Consider the following 21,574-nt stretch of genomic DNA (forward strand, 5'->3'; position numbering starts at 1 on the left):
TTTACACATATGTATATGTATGCACATGCACATGTGCCATGTGTGAAGGTCAGAGGACAATTGGGGTCTCAGGAGTTGGTTTCCTCCCCCTGTATGAGGCCTGCGGACGAACTCAGGACATCAGACTTGGTGGACAGTGCTCTTGCCCATTGAGTCCTTCCATGTTATGGTTTTTTTTTTTTTTTTAAAGAAACCAGGCAGCATTTCCTGCAGGTGAATATGGTAAGGGTGACCTGCACCCTGATCTTGAACCTCTGATCCTGGCGATCTTAACTGTTTGTTGCTCAGTGTTGTTTAACAGAATTCTGCTCATCTGACCAAATTTTTAACTCCTAAGATTCCTGATGTCATTGCATATGTGTTTCTCTCTCTGGTTGTTTTGTTTTGTTTTGTTTTGTTTTGTTTGAGATGGGGCCTCATCTATATCCTCAGCTGGCCTCAAATGGGACATGTAACTGAGAAAGACCTAGAACTTCCAACCCCTCTGCCTCTGCCCCGGTGCACTGACCTTGCAGGTATACATCTTCACTCTCAGTATCTGCTCGGTTGTGGGGTGAGACCCTGGTGTGGTGGTTTGAATAAGGACGGCCCCCATGTATTTGAATACTTGGCCCATAGCAAGTGACACTACTAGGAGAGTGGCCTTGTTGGAGGAGGTGTGTCACTGTGGGGGTGGGGTTTGAGGTCCTATGCTCAAGCTCCATTCTGTACAGAAGAGAGTCTTCTTCTGGCTGCCTTCATAGCAAGGTGTAGAGCTCTCGGCTCCTCCAATATCCTGCCTGCCTGGATGCTGCCATGCTTCTTGCCATGATGATAATGGACCAAACCTCTGAACCTGTAAGCCAACCCCAATGAACTGTTGTCCTTTATAAAAGTTGCCTTGGTTATGGTGTCTCTTCACAGCAATGGAAACCATAAGACACAGGGGCTTCCTGCATACTAGGAAAACACTCTACCAACGAAGCCACATCCCCAGCCCCTGAGTTAGAATTATTTTTCATGGACAAACGTACTGGCCAGGTGGTGGTGGCACACACCTTTAATCCCAGCACTTGGGAGGCAGAGGCAGTTGGATTTCCGAGTTCGAGGCCAGCCTGGTCTACAAAGTAAGTTCCAGGACAGCCAGGGCTACACAGGGAAACCCTGTCTCAAAAACAAACAAACAAAAAAAAGTACTGAAAAAAGGCTCAGTGAGTAGTACTCTTCCTAGGAGGACCTGAGTTCAAGTACTAACACCCCACAGAGGGAAGGGTGTGGTCATGCATGCCTTGTAACCCCAGTGCAGAACGGCAGGGCGGTGTGGAGACATGTGACAAACTCCAGGTTCACTGGGGGAACCTGTCTCCTCATGGGAATAAGGCAGATATCAAGGGAAAGCACTTGGTACCATCCTCAGTACGTGGCTGTACGCACACCCACACACGTGAGTGCATGGTCACACACACACACATTCACAAATACTATATGTATGCACATACATGCAAATACCATAAAGGCAAGTGTCACATGCACAAGCATACACACATGCGCACACACACACAAACACAAATAATACATTTTAAAAAGATTTATTTTTTATGTTTATTTATTTTACGTATGTGAGTACACTATATCTGTACAGATGGTTGTGAGCCTTCCTGTGGTTGTTGGGAACTGAATTTTTAGGACCTCTGCTTCCTCAGTCTCTGCTTGCTCCAGCCCAAAGATTTATTTACATAAATACATATCTAAGAACACTGTAGCTGACTTCAGAGGCACCAGAAGAGGGCGTCAGATCTCATTATGGGTGGTTGTGAGCCACCATGTGGTTGCTGGGATTTGAACTCAGGACCTATGTCTTACACGCGTTCTCACGACCGGCCAGGAAAGACACAACAAACCAGAATCTTCTGCGGCAAAACTTTATTGCTTACATCTTCAGGAGCAAGAGTGCAAAACTCAAACCCCTTGCTTACATCTTTAGGAGCCAGAGCGCCAGAGCGCCAGAGTGCCAGAGCGCAGAGCAAGAGCTCTATTGTTTACATCTTTAGGAGCAAGAGAGCAAGCCCAAAAAGCCCCAAAAACGAAAGCGAAACCCCTTCCCTCTTGAGGAGAGTTATCCTTCGCCTAGGACGTATCACTCCCTGATTGGCTGCAGCCCATGGCCGAGTTGTAGTCACGGGGAAGGCAGAGTACATGGGGTGGAGAACTACCTTTGGCACATGCGCAGATTATTTGTTTACCACTTAGAACACAGCTGTCAGCGCCATCTTGTAACGGCGAATGTGGGGGCGGCTTCCCACACCTATGGAAGAGCAGTCAGTGCTCTTACCCACTGAGCCATCTCTCCAGCACCAGTCATTTTTAAAAAGAAGAAAATTGGGAGCGGTTCTGCAAAAGACTGTAGTCCGAACCCGAACATAATCAGACGTGATTGAGGGAGGAGATTCAGGAATGCAAAAACAAAGCAAGGCGCACAGTGGGCATTAAATACTTAGAGGAAAGAAAAGAAAGAGCAGGAAGAAGAAAACAAATCCATCGGTTCCTGGAAAACAATCCTACTTCCTACACAAAGGGAAGTGGGAGGCTGGAGAGATGGCTCAGTGGGTAAGAGCACTGGAATGCTCTTGTAGAGGACCTAGATTCAATTCCTAGTATGCACATGGCAGCTCACAACTGTCTGTAGTTTCAGGTCAGGTGATCTAATGTCCTCTTCTGGAATTCACAGGTACCTGCACTCACAGGCAGGTACACACACACACACACATACTTTAATGAATAAAATACAAAGATTTTAAGAGGAAAAGTGGATCATCAGAGGGACCTCCTTGGAAATACCTCTGGGTAACTTCCAACATCTATCACTCATCAGAGCCTCTCATCCTGGCTTTATTTGGGGGAGGTTGCTGGGAGTTATAGTGTTGTTTTTGTTTGTTTGTTTGTTTGTTTCATTGGTTGGTTTGGTTTTGTTTTCTGAAACAGGGTTCAGGTTCAATCTATAGTGAAGGCTGGCCTAAAAGTCCACGTGTAGCTTAGGATAGTATAGAACTCACAATGCTCTTGTCTCTACCACCTAAGCTATGGGATCCAAGGCACAAGAAACTATACTTGCCTTCCTTCCAAGCATATAGGAAAAGCTAAAGGACACAATGAAATTGAAACTATCGAAAGTAACAGAGGCCAGAGCAGTTTTTGAGGTAATGAGTTAGAATGAGCCAACATATTACATGGATGAGCAAGAAAAGTGAATTATTAATAATGGGGATGCTGGACAACTAGGGAAAAGCATCTTGGAGGTGGGCCTGTCAGAGAACACAGGAGCCAGCAGAGAAGGGAGCGGCTGGGAGCATTATATCAGTCATAAGCAAACAAAACTAAAGAGACCTAGTGAGATGCTCATCAGGGAAACTGAGGTGAAAAGACCCACCTACTGTGGGTGGCACCATTCCCCAGGCTAAGAGCCTGCCCACTGTGGGCGGCACCATTCCCCAGGCTAGGAGCCTGCCCACTGTGGGCGGCACCATTCCCCAGGCTGGGAGCCTGCCCACTGTGGGCGGCACCATTCCCCAGGCTGGGAGCCTGCCCACTGTGGGTGGTACCATTTCCAGGCTGGGAGCCTGCCCACTGTGGGTGGCACCATTCTCTAGGCTGGGATCCTGCCCTATGTGGGTGGTGCTATTCCCTAGATTGGGACCCGGGACTGTATAAAAAGGAGAAAAGGAGCCAAGCACTCACCTGCACCCATCATTCTCTGCTTCCAGGCTGTGGATGTGATGTGACCAGCTGCTTGAAGCTCCTGCTGCCTTGACTTTCCTACTGTGATGGACTACACATCTGAGCTGTGAGCCAGAATAAGCCCTCCCTTCCTTTTAAGTTCTTTTTGTCAGGGCATAACTAAAACAAACAAAAAGTTGTATACATATACAATTATAAAAGGGATTTTTTAAAAACTGGCTAACACAGTTGGAGGATGCACAGTCCAGCACTGATCATCTGCATGCTGGAGAGTCAGAAAATCTACTAACAGCTCCATTTGGAAACCTCAGGGCAAAAAGAATCCATGATGTAGCCCAGTGTAAGGCTGCAGACCTGGAGATTCACTGGAGAGTTGTGAGACAGCCTTGAAAGCTTGAAAAGGTTGGTATCTCTGTCTGGAGAGATGGCTCAGTGTGTAAAAGCATTTCTCATCTAAGCATGAGGACCTGAATCTCCAGAAACCATGCAAAAGCCAGACATGTAACTCAAGCAAATGTAATCTAAACACTCCTAAAAAGCGATGGAAAGCAGAAACACACACATACACACACACACACACACACACAGGGTGGGGGAGACAAAGGCAGAGATAGAGACACATGCAGAGATGGAAAGTATATCTGGAGTCTCATGACCATAGATGCTGACACTATTGATAGATGACTTGCTCAAGGAGGAGCTCTCTGGCACCTCATCCCACTTTTAGACTGTCTGATCCTTCACTTTATTGTATGGTGCCTCCCACATTCAGGCTGTATCTTTTACCATTAGATATCTCCCAAGCTTCCCTGGAAACATACCCACAGGCACTTTGGGTGCAAAGCCAGTCTCAGTGCAATCACATTACCAGTCAAGATCAGCCTTTAAACAAAAATTAAATAAAGTTTTTGGTTTTTTTTTAAAGATTTATTTATTATTATATCTAAGTATACTGTAGCTGTCATCAGACGCAGCAGAAGAGGGCATCAGATCTTATTACAGATGGTTGTGAGCCACCATGTGATTGCTGGGATTTGAACTCAGGACCTTTGGAAGAGCAGTCAGTGCTCTTAACTGCTGAGCCATCTCTCCAGCCCCCAGCCTTCTTTTAAAATATAATTTATTGTATTCATTTTATATCCTGATCATAGCCCCTCCCTCTTCTCCTCCCAGTCTCACCCCTACAAATCCCTCCCCCACTTCTCCTTCTTCTTCTCCTTAGAGGAGGGAGAGCACCCCCCTTGGGTACCATCCCACTCTGGAACATATAGTCCTAGCATGACTAGGCACATCCTCTCCCACTGAGGCCCAACCAGGCAGCCCAGGTAGGGGGAATGGGATCCAACGGCAGGGAACACAGACAGAGAAAGCCCCCACTCCACTTGTTAGAGGACCCACATGAAGACCAAGCTGCACATATGTTACAAATGTGCAAGGGCCCTAGGTCCATCCCCTTATGCTCTTTGGTTGGTGGCCCAGCCTCTATGAGCTCCCATGGATCCGGGTCAGTTGACACTGTAGGTCTTCTAGTGGTGTCTTTGATCCCTTTGACTTGCCCACTTCTGTCCCCCACTCTTCTACAAGACTCCCCAGGCTCCACCTAGGGTTTGGCTGTGGGTCACCAGTCAACAGCAGAAAGAAGCTAGTGTGCACATACTCAGTTGCTGACTTGCTTAGGTTCCGCTGTATTTTCATAGCTCAGAATGTTCTGCCTAGGCATGGGCCTGCCAATATTCTGCCCATAGTGGGTGGGTCATATCAATTAAGACATGGCCACAGGCCATCAATGGAACAGTCCCTTGATAAAACTCCCTTCCCGGTGATTCTAGGATGTGTGATTTGACAGTTAAAGCTAACCATAACAAAGATCATACACATTTCCCAAATATTATTAAAATAAATTGAATGCTCTTGGTATAGATAATATTTATACTTTAGTCTAGTTGATTTTTAAGTATATGTGCATTGATGTATGTGTATATGTGTATATGTATGTGTGTAGGTAGGTTAATGTGTACAAAGTCAGGTGCAGGCATGAAATGGCATGCATGGAGGTCAGAGGGCAACCCCCAGTGTCTATCCTTTTCTCCCTCCTTGTTAAAGACAGACTTTCTTCGTTACTCACCACTGATTATTTCAGGCCTGTAAGCTTGTGGGAATTCTCCTGTCTCACAATAGGAGCACTGGGATTACAAACATGAGCTACTATGCTCATCTTTACATGGATGCTGTGGTTTGAATTGGCAAGATGGCGCAGCAGTTAAAACGACTTCCTGACCTCGCAAAGGACATAGATTTGGTTCCAGCTCCAGGTGGTCCAATGTCTCGTTCTGAGTTTTGTGGAAACTGCTCACACATGGTGCACATACGTACACGCAGGCAAAACAGCCACACACATAAACTAATGATAGACAAGTCCTTAAAAAAAATAATGTGCAATAATATAAAAATATCTTGGTGTAACTCTCACCAAGCAAGTGAAAGACCTGTAGGACAAGAACTTCAAGGCTCTGAGAAGTTGACATCAGAAGATGGAAAGATCATGCATGCTCTTAGAGCAATAGGATTAAAATAATATAGCAAAAATGACCGTCATACCAAAAGCAATGGAGAGGCCTAACCGGCTTCATCTTGACACTGGTCTCCATCTTCAAAGAAAAAGAGCCTGAGAACTTGACCTGCACCTCAACCCAAGCTGCACCCAAGTACCAAGAAGGACCCTGTGGCTTGTCTTTGGCCCATATCCCAGAGTTACTCCCTAGCTACTTCCTAACAACAGCCAATCAAGATTAGTCTAATTGTTTCAAATGCACTTTCAGACAGTTTGTGATTGCTCATGGTTTTGCTTCCGAGCACCCATCTGTCAGCTCAAAATTGTCATCCAATTAGATGTTCGCCCGCCTGGACACCCCCTCACTTGCTTGCCATTTCCTATAAAACTCTGTCCCACTGAGGGCTCTAGGCATCAGAATTGGCTCCTTGGTGGCCTTTTGGGGATCGTGAATGAGGCACAACACAATCTACCAATTCAATAAAATTCTCATCAAAATTCCAATTCAATTCTTTACAGATCTGGAAAGAGCAATTCTCAACTTCATAGGGAAAAACAAAACAAACAAAACAAAAACAATAACTAAAACAATCCTGAACAATGAAAGAACTTCTAGAGGTATCACCATCTCTCTCTGATTTCAAACTATATTACAGAGTAATACTACTAAAAAAAAACCCACATGGTATTGGCATAAAAACAGACAGGTTGATCAATAGAATCTAATTCAAGACCCAGAAGTAAACACAAATGCCTATGGAGACTTGATTTTTTGACAAAAAAGCCAAAACCATACAATGGAAAAAAGAAAGCATCTTCCAAAAACGTGCTGATCTGACTGGATGTCTATGTGTAGACAAGTAGAAATAGATCCATATTTCTCACTCTGCACAAAACTCAAGTCCAAGCAGTTCAAAGTCCGCAACCTAAAACTGGACACACTAAACCTAACAGAACTGGGCAACTGCCCTGAATACAGTACAGGAGACAACTTCCTAAACAGGACACCAATGGCTCAGGCACTAAGATCAACAATTAATAAATGGGACCTCATGAAACTGAAATATTTCTGTAAGTCTAAGGACACTGTCAATTGAACAAAACAGCAGCCTACAGAATGGGAAAAGACCTTCACCAACCCTGTATTTGACAAAGGCCTAATATCCAAAATATATAGAGAACTCAAGAAGGTAGACACCAACAAGACAAGCAACCCAAATAAAAATGGAGTACAGAGCTAAACAGAGAACTCTCAACAGAGACATCGATAATGGCGGACAAGCACTTAAAGAAATGTTCAAAATTCTTAGCCATCAGGGAAATGCAAATCAAAACAACCAAGATTCTATCTTATACTCATCAGAATGGCTAAGATTAAAAACAACCTAAGTGACAGCATATGCTGCCAAGGTTGTGGAGCAAGGTGCATTGCTGGCAGGAGTACAAACTTATACAACTACTTTGGAAATAAATCTGGCAAGTTCTCAGAAAATTGGGATTAGTTCTACCTCAAGACTCAGCTATAGCCCTCCTGGGCGTATACCCAAAAGATGCTCCACCATACCATAAGGACACTAACTCAGCTATGTTCCCAGCAACATAGTTTTATTTGTAATAGTCAGAAACTGAAAACAACCTAGAAGTCCCTCAACTGAAGAGTGGATAAAGAAAATGTGGCACATCTGTACAATGGAACATCACTCAGATACTAAAAGCAAAGACAACATGAATTTGCAGGCAAGTGGGTGGAACTAAAAAATATCATCCTGAGTGGAGTAACCCAGACCCAGAAAATACCACGTGGTATGTACTCACTTGTAAGTGGATATTAGCCCTAAAGTACAACATAACCATGCATTCTGCATTCTGCACATTGCTCTCTTAATCTCTGTTTCCTTTTATTTTCTAAGTTGCTCTACTCTGCTGTCTTTCTCCTTCATCCTCCTAATCTTGCTCTCTCTTCCTGATCGGAGGTAATAATGCCATGCAATGTAATTGTTCTAAGTGTTTTGTACTTTTTCTAGGGTCACATGGTTTTCCCATGTATCTTTTTTTTTTTTTTACAAAAGTTCACAGAAGTTCAAACATAAATTAAAAGTATAAATTGAATAAGAAGTTTACAATGGAGACGTTTACACATGTTTCCACTAAGAGCAAATATCTGGCTAAACATTAACTTTCTGTCACTGGCTCCACAGGTTCATGGAGAGTTAAAAAAAAAACTATAGTATTTGTAACTAAGTTATCATTGAAGTTTTGTATAGATAAACCCAGTCAATATTTTATCTTCTGTCCTTACACCTGTAATAACTTGTTAGTTCCCTTTTATGACCTTCGGTTAATTGGTTTACAACCTCTTGGGATGTGCTCTGAGTTGTAGATGCCTGCTTGCTATCTCAGAAGTAATTAACTGGTCACAGACCAAGCAATTAACAAGCCAGGCCAGGCAAGGCAGCTCACCTAGGAAAGGGGATCCAAAGGCAGGCAACTGAGCCAGAGTCGGCCCCTACTCCAATTGTTAGGGGTCCCACATGAAAACCAAGCTGCACATCTGCTACAAGTGTGTAGATTCATCACTTGTAACTTGAAGAATTCTTGTTGCAGTTTTGATATCAGAGAGGACGTGATATCAGTCCTATTATAAAAGTTCTTAATTACTAATATAATTTTAGAAATTCTTATGGGATCATCATGGAGAATTAAGAAATCATCTATTTGTCTATATAGCATCACTACAAGACAGTACATCTTCACTGATCTTCAGAAATCTGACCAAAAGGGTGGGCTACTACCTAGTGATTGTTATACCCTTTTTTTTTTTTCTTTTTTTGGTTTTTAGAGACAGGGTTTCCCTGTGTAGCCCTGGCTGTCCTGGAACTCACTCTGTAGACCAGGCTGGCCTTGAACTCAGAAATCCGCCTGCCTCTGCCTCCCGAGTGCTGGGATTAAAGGCGTGCGCCACCACACTGTATGGCTGTTATACATATTTAATAACAACAGAAAAAGCCTATTAATAGCAGGAATTTTTTTCCTTAAATGTAGTCTGTTTGGCCTTGCCTAGACAGGTACATCCATTATGGCTTTACAGTCCACGGTGAAACCATCTCAGGAGGATCACCTGTTAGACTTTACCCTATCCTAGATGGCTCCTGGCAATCCAGAAGTGGATGGAAGCAGATGAAGAGACTCACAGCCAAACATTAGGTGGAGCTCGGGAAGACTTCTGGAAGAGTAGGAGGGGGGATTGAGGAAGCTTGAGGGGTTAAGGGCCCCACAAGAAGACCTAAAGGATAAACTAACCTGGGCCCGTGGGGGCTCACAGAGCCTGAACCACCAACTAAAGAGCATGCAGGGACTGGGCCTAGGCCCCTTACACACTTGTAACAAATGTGCAGTTTGGTCTTTATGTAGGTCCCCTAACAATTGGAGTCCTAGCCTTTGGGTCCCCTTTCTGCATTTAATCCTGCTACAATTTGATGTGTCAGGGCAGGTTGGTATCCATAGGAGGGCTTCCCCTTCTCTGAAGAGAAGTGGAGGGAGAGACAAAGGGGAGGGTCATGTGAGCTTGGGTCTGGGAGGAGAGGGGGCTGTAATCAGGATGTAAAGTGAATTTTTAAAAAGTAATGTGTAGCTGGGCAGTGGTGGCACATACCTTTAATCCCAGCACTTGGGAGGCAAGGGCAGGCAGATTTCTGAATTCAAGGCCAGCCTGGTCTACAGAACAAGTTTGAGGACAGCCTAGGGCTACACAGGGAAACCCTGTCTCAAAAATAACAAAACCACCACCATCAACAACAGCAAAACAATAACAAAAGTGTAGAAAGGTTGAAGAAAGACATGATGCCAACTTCTGCCCTCTACATGAGCAAGCTCATGTGTACACATCTTCATGAACAATATACAAACTCCCTCCGACACACACACACACACACACACACACACACAGAGAGAGAGAGAGAGAGAGAGACAGAGACAGAGACACAGAGAGAGACAGAGACAGAGAGAGAGAAATACAAGATCTTTCCTCATCTGCTAAGTCTATGTCTATAGGTAGGTAATTATGATTAGCAGTCTCTTGTGTGCGTTGTGCTCTCTGCCATTGTAGGAAATTTTAGTTGTTTTGCTTTTTCTTCATTGATTTCAGTGGTGTGACACAATCACTTCAGACAAATGGTACACAAGAGAAAGGCACCTGCGAAATTGCAGTAGCAGGGATGGAGAGATAGCTCAATGGTTAAAGCTCTTGCCTTCTGAGCAGCAAGCTGGAAGACCTGGTTCGGATCCCCACACCCTGTAAATGCCAGGTGGGAATGGTAGCTCTGCTGTAATTCTGACTCTCGGAAAGCAGAGATGGAGACAGTGTGCATTCTCAGAGCAAGCTGCAAAGACTCCATATATTGGAGAGCTCTGGGTTTTGGGGGGACACTCCCTTGATGAATAAGTGAGCTATCAAGGAAAACGTCAGAAGTCAATCTCAAACCTTTACTTCCCTTGAGACAAACATCCTCACATATACACAGATCTAAGCATATGTGACCATGACGGCATTCATGAGAACATCACACACACACACACACACACACACACACACACACACACACACACACATACACACACACAGAGAAAGAAAGAAAACAAAGCCATCATGTAGCTTACATATAGAAAATGAAACACATTTCATCTTTATTGTCTGTCCACAGTGCAAGGAGCTTGTAACATGGATTCTCTTTTAAACACAAGCCCTCTTGAAAGTAATATGCAAACATGTTCAAGTGGTTGAAAGTACCACAGCTCAATAGTCACATTCAATAATGGAGAGGAAATATCAAAGAAATAAAAACATATTCATAATGATCTAAGGTTATATTACCTAGATGTAAGACAAATAGACACATAAGTATAATAGATAAAAAAGAAATATAATAGATAAAAAAAATAAAAATCCTCTAGTGAGTGAAATATCTATGTATATATAAACATTATGAGAGGCATTATAAAATATAAAAACGGCATTCTCAAAACAGGAACTATCATTAAATATTTAATATGCTAATTATTCTGTAGTCAACATATAACGATAAGGATTATTAATAATATAACATATACTAATATTTCAATAACATTTGTGATGTGTTAAAGTTATTACAACTATATAAATCAAATACTGTATTTTGAAGGTAGTTCCCTCCACATCTGAGCCCTGAGGTGCCTCCTTCAAATGGCCTGAGCAGTGGAGACCAATTACAGGAAACCACGGACCTTCAGCTGCTACAGTTGGGAGGTGGGGACCGAGGACATTCGGGATAACATTTAGATGGTGCCTCTGGAAAGCATGGAGCCTGGAGGAATCCTGATTTCTCATGGCCTCTCCAGAGACTCCTACAAGGGTCCCAGCTCCCAGGAGCGCAGTGTGGTGATTCCATCCCACTCCTTCTGGAAGAGTCTGGGTTCTTCTAGGTTTCCCATGGAAGATAGTCAGTCCTCTCTCCTTTCCCCCAGCAGTCTTAATGTTGGCATAGAGCATCTCCTTCGGACACAGGGATCTGGAAGGAAGAGGGCAGCCATGTCAGACTTTGTACATGTGATTCTCTAAGCAGGAATGATTATGTCCGTAGTTAGTCCTAACTAGAGGCTGGAACACTTGGCAAGTGTGACCTTATCTCTAATCCTCGCTTCTTTCCTTCCTTCCTTCCTTCCTTCCTTCCTTCCTTCCTTCCTTCCTTCCTTCCTTCCCTCCCTCCTTCCCCCCTCCCTCCCTCCCTCCCTCCCTCCCTCCCTCCCTTCCTTCCTTTTTCTTTTTCTTTTTTTCTTTTTTTTCTTGCTCCAGCCCCACTCACTCTGGGCATCAGATCTCGTTCTAGATGCTTGTGAGCCACCATGTGGTTGCTGGGATTTAAACTCAGGACTTCCAGAAGAGCAGTCATTGCTCTTAACCACTGAGCCATCTCACCAATCCTAATCCTTCTTTCTTTTGTCTATTTGTTCTGTGGTGCTGGGCTCAGATGCTGGGGCTAACTGTAGGCTCTCCCACTGAAAAACCCTGGCTCTTAACACTTTGTTAACACTTGATCCTTTAAAAAAAAAGTGTGGGGAGGGTTGCTGGGGGGTTGGGTGACTGCAGAAGCCAGTCGAAAACTTCAAATCCCCTGGAAAAGGCTCTTAGGCTGTTGTGAACCACCCACCCTAGGTACTTGGAGTCAAGCCCTGTTCTCTGAAAGAGCATCAAGTGTTTTAACCACCAAGCTATCTCACCACCCCTTTAAGCATGATCCTTGATCTGACCCCTGAAGCGTCATGTTCAGCTGTGATTCTCAACCTTTGGTAACCTTGGCTCTCGTAGTCACCCGATCTGCCCAAGGACAGGCTCAGAAGCATCCTGCTTTACAACAGTCACCCGAGGTTCACGTTCAGAACGTGGCTTTGAACAAATTCATATCTTGCTCCTCACCAGTTGCTGAAAATCTCAACAGCTAACCATGCTGTAAACATCACTACTGTGTTAGCATCTTGCCCCATGAGCCTCTGCTCCATTGCTCACCCTAACCACTGAAGTGACACTGTAATCCCTTAGGTGGAGCTTGGCTGTTAACATGGGACGAGAACCAAGTATTTGTTTCATCGTCTCCTCAAATCTGTAAGTCTAGCTTCGGACTGAAAGTAGCCCCTGAGGCTGGTGACATGAGCCTGGTAGCCTGCTTGGGGTGGAAAGATGTCAACTGGGTTTCAGTCCTTGTAACAGTGCCCACTTCTGAGCTCATCTGAGTGGCCTCTATCACATAGCCAATCTCCCCAAGATCCTGTCTTCAACCATACTCTGTGTGTGTGTGTGTGTGTGTGTGTGTGTGTGTGTGTGTGTGTGTGATGGGGTTAATACAGCGATGCCAATGGCTGGGCTGTTTCAAAGGTTGAAGGTGAGTGAGGGATGACAGTGGTTTAAGTCATTAATATGACTTTCATATTTAGACCACAGACAGGGGTCTACACCTCACAGAACAGCAACATACTTTCCTCAGGCCGATGATCTCAGGCCTCCATAGTCTTAGGGTTCTAGGTCAGGTTGGTGCGATCTCGTGCCCACACCCAAAGGTCTGGATTGTAAGCCTGGATCTGGAGAAAGAAAAACAGCTCCCTGAACAACGCGCGGCTTCACCCCAGGGACACCCTGTGTTCTCCCTGTTCAGCCTCACGCTTTTCCATTCCCCAAATCCTGCCTCCCACCTTTAACCCCATTCCTCTCTCTGTCTGCCCAGCCTGTCCCTCCGCACCCCACACTCCCCCTCCCTCTCCCCCCCACACCTCTTCACACTCCTCCCGGGACACCCAGATCTTCCAGCCCATGGACCGAATGAACTGAAAGCGCAGTTTGTGGAACATGGGGCGCTGGGCATAGCTCTTCCCATAGAGGAAGTAAAAAATGTCTTGCTTAGGGGCCTGGTTGTCCTCCTCCATGTCATTGGCCAGGTAGCTGTGGAAGGAATCAGGGAGGACCGGGGAGCCATGTTAGCACTCGATCACTGCCACTGAGCAAGTGAGGAGAGACCATAGGCCGAGCCTAGTGCTACCTCTGCAGGCCTCACTGTCAGCTGACTTCACCTTTCCGGCCTCTCCGTTTCCTGGACTTGAGCTGTGTACACACTGTGTGCACACACTGTATCCTGCCTCAGGATAAGCACCCCAGAGTCCAGCCGGACCCTGCTTGGCTTCCCTACTGTGGTGGTTTGAATGAAAATGGCCCCCAGGGTGTGGCCTTGCTGGAGGAAGTGTGTCACTGGGGGTGGGGGTGGGGTCTCAGATCCTCAAGCCACGTCCAGTGTGTCTCTCTCTTCCTCTATTTGCCAATCCAGATGTAGAAGACTCGGGTACCTCTCCAGCACCATGTCTGGCTGCATAACACCATGTTTCCCAACCACGATGATACCGGACGAAACCTTTGAACCTGTAAGCCAGGCCCAGTTAAATGTCTTCCTTTAGAAGGGTATTCTTGGTCATGGTGTCTCTTCACAGCAACGAAACCCTAACAAAGACAACCAATCGATTTTCTCCTTAATGCTTAACTGACACTTCTGAGCTCTCTCTCAGTTCCTTCATACTTTGTGACACTAAGGATGCGCCTCCTCAGATGTGCTGAACAAATCACTGGAGAGGCAGATGAAGGAGTGAATGTGGTAGGTACAGCATTTGCAATGCTGACGACTTCATTGACTGAGTGCTGTGGCAGAAACATCCCCCAAATAAAACCAAATTGAGGTGTCTCTAGAATGCCAATGAGTGTCCACTGTAATGAGACTGGGGAAAAGGAAGAGATCAGAGGTTAAAACCTATCTCATATTTTTTTATATTTATGTATATTCTCTCCTCTCTCTCTCTCTCTCTCTGTGTGTGTGTGTGTGTGTGTGTGTGTGTGTGTGTGTCCGTCCTTGGAGGCAAGAAGAGGGCATCAGATCCCCCTTGAACTGGAGTCTGTTTTTCTAAAAGAACCGTGTACTTCCTTATCTCCTGAGCTGGCTTTCCAGTTCCTTAAATATGCCTCTTATTTAGAATTAGCTGTGTGTGCATATGAGTACTGGTGCCCATAGGGGGTGCTGGACCCTTGTAGTGTTGTGAGCCGCCTTTTATGGATGTTGTAAACTGAACTCCAGTCCTTTGCAAGAGTCCTATGATATCTTAGCCACCGAGCCATCTCTCCACTCCCCAAGCATCCTATCTGGACAGAATCTCCACACAGTTCTTCTGGAGGCATAAGCTGGCGTGTCTAGCAGGGCAATCAAAAGGTTTTGTTAGTTTGAGGTGTCCTGTTATGTTACTATGGTACCCTTAAAAATCTTTGGCTCAAGAATCCTCCTGTCTCAGCTTCCTGAGTATCTCAGCTAAACGGAGGCTCCACCTTGTCCTGTTAGATCTCAGAGTACAAACTAAGTTTAAGGAGAAGTGATTGTCCCTAGGCACACTGTGTGAAACGCCTAGACAGAGCTAAAAGCGAGGGTGTAACACTGGCAGGAGCCAAGAAGCAGGGGAGATGCTGGTTGGAGAGTCCCTAGGAAGATGGCTGAGTTCTCACTGGGAACTCCAGTTTTGTCAACTTGCTGCAACCTACAATTATGACAGAAGAAAGACTCAGGGAAACAGTCAAGGAAAGGACACAGGTGCTACCTTAGTGCTTGGGGACACGATTAATTATCTACAAAGAATTGTGTGTTTCCTGGTTTTATGCATTCTTGAATGCATGGATGAATGGGGGGTGGGGGTGCTGCACAATTGAGCATTTAAACACAGCCAGAAGTCAATCTTAACTTGTTCCCAGGAGTAATCTACTTTGTTTCATGAGACAGAGTCTTGTACTGGGACCTCAGTCTCACCAGTTAGGCTAGAGAGGCTGCTCTGAACCCCAAGTAATCTTCCTATACATGAACGCCTATCACTAGAATGGCTAACACTCAGCCTACGTACTATGGGCTAGAAATCTGAACACTAGTCTTTGTGTATGTGTGGCAAACAACATTATCAACTGGGCCATCTTCCTAGCCCTTGTGAAATTTCTCACTGGTATAAGTTAGCTGCTTTCATTAGTAAAAAAGTTTGTGGGTGTTTATGCTACAAGAATAGGTGAGAGGCCCACGTTTTGTGACCCAACACACAGGGCAGTGAGCAATGGGAGGAGGCAAAATACTCACAGAGCCAGGAAGAAGTGGATGGGCCTGTACTGCCAGGAGAAGAGCCCAGCGCGGCTGAAATAAGCTATGACCATAGACAGGAGGTACTGATGGAGAGAGGAGACAAGAGAGGAGCGGTCACACCCTGGAGACGAGGAATGTGGGGACAGAGGAAGGGTGGCTGAGGCAGACCTGAGGTTCAGAGAGGAGCCTAGAGTTTGGGTGCCTGCAGTGTGGGCAGGGGAGGGTGGAAGGGCACGAGCAGGTGCCCTTGTTGCTGCTGCATGGCTGCATGGCTCCCTGCAGCCTGTATGAGCATGGCTGGCTCTGGGTCAGTTCTGAGGGAGGGTTTAGGCCAGCAGGGACAAGGAGGAGCTTGTCCAGCTGGAGCAAAGGAGCCAGAGAGCTGTGGGGAGAGAAGAAGCAATTCCCAAGGTAAGATGGTGGTCTTGGGCTCAGATCTCAAGGATTCCAGTGAGGCAGGAGCCCCTGTCCACTCTGTAAGATGCTGCAAGTCCTTGCAGAGAGACACTGGCAGGAGATCAAGGGCCAGGACCGTGTGGCTTCAGATGAAACCTCTGAGGGGCAGAGGAGTGTGGGTCAGCGGGGTCCCTCCCCATGCAGAACAGGAGCAGGAGGCCAGCTCAGAACAGGACTCCTCACCTTGTCTGACACCCTCAGCATCTTGTCCCAGGTCAGGAATTTTTTCACCACAGGATCCTCTGTGAAGGAAGCACACTTGTTATAGTGTGAACAGGAAGAGGCTGGGAGCTGGAGCCAGGAGAACCACCTCCCTGGGGGAGGGTTCAGGTCAGGACCACTGTGAGACCTGACATTGTTGGACTAGCCACACCATATTATGTACGTCAATCTAACAAATATCATGTGCCATGTGCTGTGTGTGTGTGTGTGTGTGTGTGTGTGCGCGCACACGCGTGCTCGCGTGTGTAAATGTCATTCCATTATTTATGTTTCTGTAGGTACCCTTGATTAATGTCAGAAGTGGTGTTGTTGCTGAGATGGGCTTGCCAGGTTGTTTAAGGCAAGGATTTGGAATTTGGGACTGGAAAAGCCATTTAGTGTTCCATGCTCAATGGGCTCTTTTTCGGGAGCTTGTCTAACAGGGATACTGAGAGAAGTGCAGACCTTGGAGGCCTGGCTTGTGAAACTCCAGGCTCTTTTTTCAAGTGAAAGTTTTTTTTTTTTTTTTTTTTTTTTTTTTTTTTTTTTTTTTTTTTTTTAAGAATCTCTGGCTGCTGGTTATCTAGGGCTGGAGAATTGGCTTTGATTAATAAAAGAGCAACATCACTGTGTTATAATCTTGTGGGAAGCATGTTCCTAGGCAGGGACACAGAAGCCATGGTCCAGGAGAAGAGAGGCTGCTGTATCACAAGCTGGTAGCAGAGAGAATCCCCCATGTGGTGGAGGGTCCAAGAACACCAGGAGAACAAGGCCCACAGAATGAACTAATCATGGCTCACGGGTGGTCACGGAGACTGAAAAGGCAACCATGGGTCTTTACTAGGTCTTCTGCAGATATGTTATGGCTGGTAGCCTGGTGTTTTGTGAGATTCTTAACAGTGGGAGTGGAGCTGGGCGGTGGTGGTGCATGCCTTTAATCCCAGCAGGCGGATTTCTGAGTTCGAGGCCAGCCTGGTCTACAGAGTGAGTTCCAGGACAGCCAGGGCTACACAGAGAAACCCTGTCTTGAAAAAAAACAAAACAAACAAACAAAAACCCAAACAACAACAACAAAAACAGTGGGAGTGGAGCTGTCTCTGACTCTTTTGCCTGCATTTTGTACCCTTTTCCTCCTACTGGGTTGCCCTGTCCTAGGACGGGGTGGAGAGAGAGAGAGAGAGAGAGAGAGAGAGAGAGAGAGAGAGAGAGAGAGAGAGAGAGAGGTATTGTAACTTGTTATGCCACGTTCAGCTGATTGATGTCCCTGGTGGACCTTCTACTTTATGAAGGGAAATAGAGGAGTGGGTCTGGGGAGAGGGAGGTGGGGGGAGTACCTGAGGAGTGGAAGGAGGGGAAACTGTGATGAGGATGTATTGGATGAGAGAAGAAAAGAAAAGACCATCCCAAGTGGTACTGGTTTTGATGATGTAGAAGCTGCAGGACTGAAGGGATCTGGGGGAGATGCTGAGTCTGGCACCCTGCAGCAGGGCCAGAGTCCTGACAAGTGACCAGGAGTGGTCACTGGTCAATCTTCAGACCCAGTTGCAGTAGGGAGCACCAGGATACTGGAGATGCTAGGACCAGGTGATGACCAATAAAGACTGTAACAGGTGTGGACCTACTAAGTCTATGAGACAAGCAGTGTGCGATGCAGGGGATGGAGCTGAAGGAGTAGGACCTGCTCACGCCCTTTAGAGCAATAAGATTATGAACGATCCCAGATTCCCATAGTTAAACGACTTTAGCTGTTTCCAGGTCATTTTAAAGAATTAGAATTTTTCAAAAAACAGTGAGTCTTTTAAAGTTGTGCACTCTTTATATTATATAACCATAAGGTGTTGGGGACAAAGAGGAAAGGAAAGGTTATGCCTTAAGGTGATAGGTTTATGTATCTGTCACGTTGGCAGACATCTTCTAGTTAGCTTTTGCTCTCATCTTAACACAGTCCAGGATTACCTGGGGAGTCTCAGTTTGGAGATTATCTCAATCAGGTTGACCTGTGGCTATGTTTTGGAGAAATTTTATGATTGCTAATTTACATAGTGGGCCACTGCCCACTGTGGGAGGTACCATCCCTGAGTAGGTGGTCTTGCTAGCTGGACAGAAGCCAGGAACAAGCCGATAGGCAACATTCTTCTATGGTGTCTGCTTCAGCTCCTGCTTGAAGTCCAGCTCACCTCAGTGATGGATTTTGACATGGAAGCATAAACCAAAATAAATCCCTTCCTCCTTGAGTTCCATTTTGTCATGGTGTTTAAAGCAAAGGAAAATAATGGGAAGCCTACGGCTAGTTGTAGGAGAGTAAAACAGAAGAGGAAGGGACAATGGTCTCATCTGAGACTCCAAAGAGGAGGCACCGAGCAAAGCTTAGAGTATCAGTGGCATGCATATCATATCACACTTCAGATATAGTTAATGTGCATGCGGCTCAGGGATCAACCCAGCATCTCGAATGTGCTAAGCAAGACTCTGCAACCAAGCTACCCACTGCGTTCCAGGACCAAGATGCTTCAGTAGACTGTGACATCCCCTCATTGTACCACATGCACCACTCCGTAGGCCAGAAGCACTTATGCTGACAGTCCCGTCTGATGTCATCTAAGGGTTGGAACATGACTGTGTTGGTGTTTGGGTGAAGACACCTCAAACCAGCAAAGTAAGAAAGAGCCAAGTGACAGAGGCCTGGTGAGCACCAACCTTCTCGTCTCCTTGTGTCAACTCTAGCTAAGTCCCTGGCGCCCGTGTGACCCTAAGAATCGATTAAACATGAGTCACCGAAGCTGACCGAGTGTGGGGCTGTGAGGGCAGCTTTCCCACAGGGAAGAGTGTTGACTAGAAGGTCCCTCGTTTGCTTAAGGAGGGAGCTGTGTAGGCGTCTCTTACCGAGCAGCTTGGTGAAGACCTTGTGGTGTTCAGGCCTCACTGTAGACACACGTCGCCTCTTCAGCCTCATCCTAAGTCCGCACAGCATCTCCACTGACCACACTGGCTGGGGATCAGGTTCAAATAGCTCTGCCAGGTCATCCTCAGAATCTAATGACTCGTCCCTCTTCCTCTTTTGGATGCTGGATGGAGGCTGGGGAGTGGCTTCCACCCTTGGTTCTATGTGAAGAAAGCCCGCCCAGTGCGAAGCTCAGGCCTTGATGATCTCCACTCTGCCCACTGTACTCCAAACACCCAAACCTCTTCAGCTGCTGCCTTTCCCCAAACCACTGTGCAGTTCCCCCCGGGTTGATAGCCACCTACTCCCTCACTTTGTCACTGTCCCCCCTCCATGTCCCTCAAGATTCTTCCTCATTAGAGAGATACTGTCCCATAAAAAGGAAATCTCTTTTTGGGTCTCCTCTTTTCTGTCCTGTCTTTGTCTCTTAGTGCCTAACCTCTTTTCTCATTCTACAGAGTCTTAGTCCATGTGACACCTGAGTCTACCACCCTGTCCTCCCTGCCTCCGTCCTAGGCCCTTCCTTCCTTCCTTCCTTCCTTCCTTCCTTCCTTCCTTCCTTCCTTCCTTCCTTCCTTCCTTCCTTCCTTCCTTCCTTCCCTGTCCTCCTCCCTACTGTCTCCCTCTCCCATCTCTTCTCCATCTGTCCCCTCACCTGCCAGTCCTGAGCTCTCCCCATCTACCACCACCCCAGGTGAGGGCCTGGTGATGCCAGGCTGAGGGCTCTGTTCCTCAGAACACAATGACAGTTGGCCAGCAGTCACGATTCTCCCAACCTGTATTCTCCCTTCCACAAATCCCAGACTCTGATCTCTCCCGCCCTCCTCCTGGACTCTGGCTGAATCCACGCCTGGCGTCCCTTCCCCCATCTAGGGAGAAGTCAAGAGTGGAGGAAAACTCCAAGAAGATGCTGTTGTCCACCGAGCTGCCTGCCACCATGGAGTGTCTCTCCTCCAATCAGGAGGAGCGGATGCCTATGATGTCATCGGCCTTCCAATCTGGCAACCAGTTTGAAATAAAACATGTGTAACTGACAGACTGATGTTTCTGCTTGTTCTGAGGATTAGGGGTCACCCTGTCTCTTACACTCATCCCTTTTCCAAGACCATTCTCCTTGTTTGTTCTCTCTGCAATGTATATACTGTGTTCTCTTCACTTATCCCTGAAACGTGGTAGATTCTCCTTTCCTCTGTCTACCCCCATTTGCAACCTTAGTCTCTTCCCCATTATACATCATTTCTCCATTTGGTTAAAACTTTTTTCCTTCTTAAAAACTTAATTATTGGGATAGCATTTGAAATGTAAATGAAGAAAATACCTAGTAAAAACAAACAAACAAACAAACAAATAAACAGTAACAAAAAAACTTAATTAAATATACTCTTTTTCTTTGTGTTTTTTGTTTTGTTTAAGACAGGGTTTCTCTGTATATCTCTGTTTGTCCTGGGACTTGCTCTATAGACCAGGCTGGACTCAAACTCAGAAATCTGTCTCCTGAGGAAAACTTTTTATAATCCTTCATCCCCCTTCCTTGCTCTATAAGTTTTCAATCTTTGTGACATCCACATGGCTGCCACTTGCCTGCCCTCTCCTTCTCCTGGCGTCCAGAGCCCTGAGATCCTCACTCCTATGGCCTTCCTCCTTCCTGCCACCCACTCACATCTCTCCTCACCCTGGTAACTTCACCTGATAATGCTGGGATAGCACCATCCATCACTGGTGAGGCTATCGTGGTGCTCAGCTGGGGACACTGTTCCCCAGACTGTGAGGAAATTTCACTGGCATCCATAGCTCTCTTCCCTCCTTTCTATGAATCCTAGACTCGTGTCTACCCTGCCTTCCTCCTGGACTCTGGCTGAATCCACTCCTGGTTCTTCCTATAGTCTAGGGAGAAGTCAGTAGTGGAGGAGAGCCCTGAGAAGGTGTTTGTCCACCTTGCTGCCTAGCTCCACAGAGTTTGGCTCTTCCAATCAGGAGGGGCGGAAGCCTGTGAGGTCATCAGCCTTCCAACCTGGCAACCGGTTTGAAAGACAAAAT

The 21,574-nt window shown here is 46.1% G+C and overlaps 1 protein-coding gene across 4 annotated transcripts; it reads right to left on the reverse strand.

Moving 5' to 3' along the window:
* Window positions 1–10,913: 10,913 nt before the first annotated feature.
* Spdye4a (speedy/RINGO cell cycle regulator family, member E4A) lies at window positions 10,914–21,501 on the reverse strand. 4 transcript variants are annotated; one of them, XM_006504749.3, is made up of 7 exons: window positions 21,224–21,501; window positions 19,480–19,698; window positions 16,579–16,637; window positions 15,937–16,022; window positions 13,562–13,730; window positions 13,270–13,372; window positions 10,914–11,808 (listed from the first exon to the last, which is right to left on the reverse strand). In XM_006504749.3, the coding sequence occupies exons 1-6, from the start codon at window positions 21,324–21,326 to the stop codon at window positions 13,313–13,315; spliced, it is 696 nt and encodes a 231-aa protein (XP_006504812.1). In that variant the 5' UTR covers window positions 21,327–21,501; the 3' UTR covers window positions 10,914–11,808; window positions 13,270–13,312. The 4 variants fall into 4 exon arrangements, with proteins under 4 accessions (XP_006504812.1, XP_011239289.1, NP_083324.3 ...); NM_029048.3 differs by lacking the exon at window positions 21,224–21,501 and adding an exon at window positions 20,193–20,481 and having other exon boundaries at window positions 10,915–11,808; XM_011240987.3 differs by lacking the exons at window positions 13,562–13,730; window positions 21,224–21,501 and adding an exon at window positions 20,193–20,645.
* Between the last annotated feature and the right edge of the window lie 73 nt (window positions 21,502–21,574).

Source organism: Mus musculus, chromosome 5 (assembly GCF_000001635.26).
Source record: "Mus musculus strain C57BL/6J chromosome 5, GRCm38.p6 C57BL/6J".
NCBI lineage: Eukaryota > Metazoa > Chordata > Mammalia > Rodentia > Muridae > Mus > Mus musculus.

Bases quoted from the DNA above. Each gene is read 5' to 3' on its own strand.
- Spdye4a (NM_029048.3), bottom strand. From the start codon at position 20,406: ATGGGGGAAGGGACGCCAGGCGTGGATTCAGCCAGAGTCCAGGAGGAG. The intron at 16,023-16,578 runs GTGAGGAGTCCT...TCTCTCCATCAG, and splicing joins TGCTGAGGGTGTCAGACAAG to TACCTCCTGTCTATGGTCAT. The intron at 13,373-13,561 runs GTGTGGGGGGGA...TTCTTTCTCCAG, and splicing joins CCCGGGAGGAGTGTGAAGAG to ATCCAGGCTTACAATCCAGA.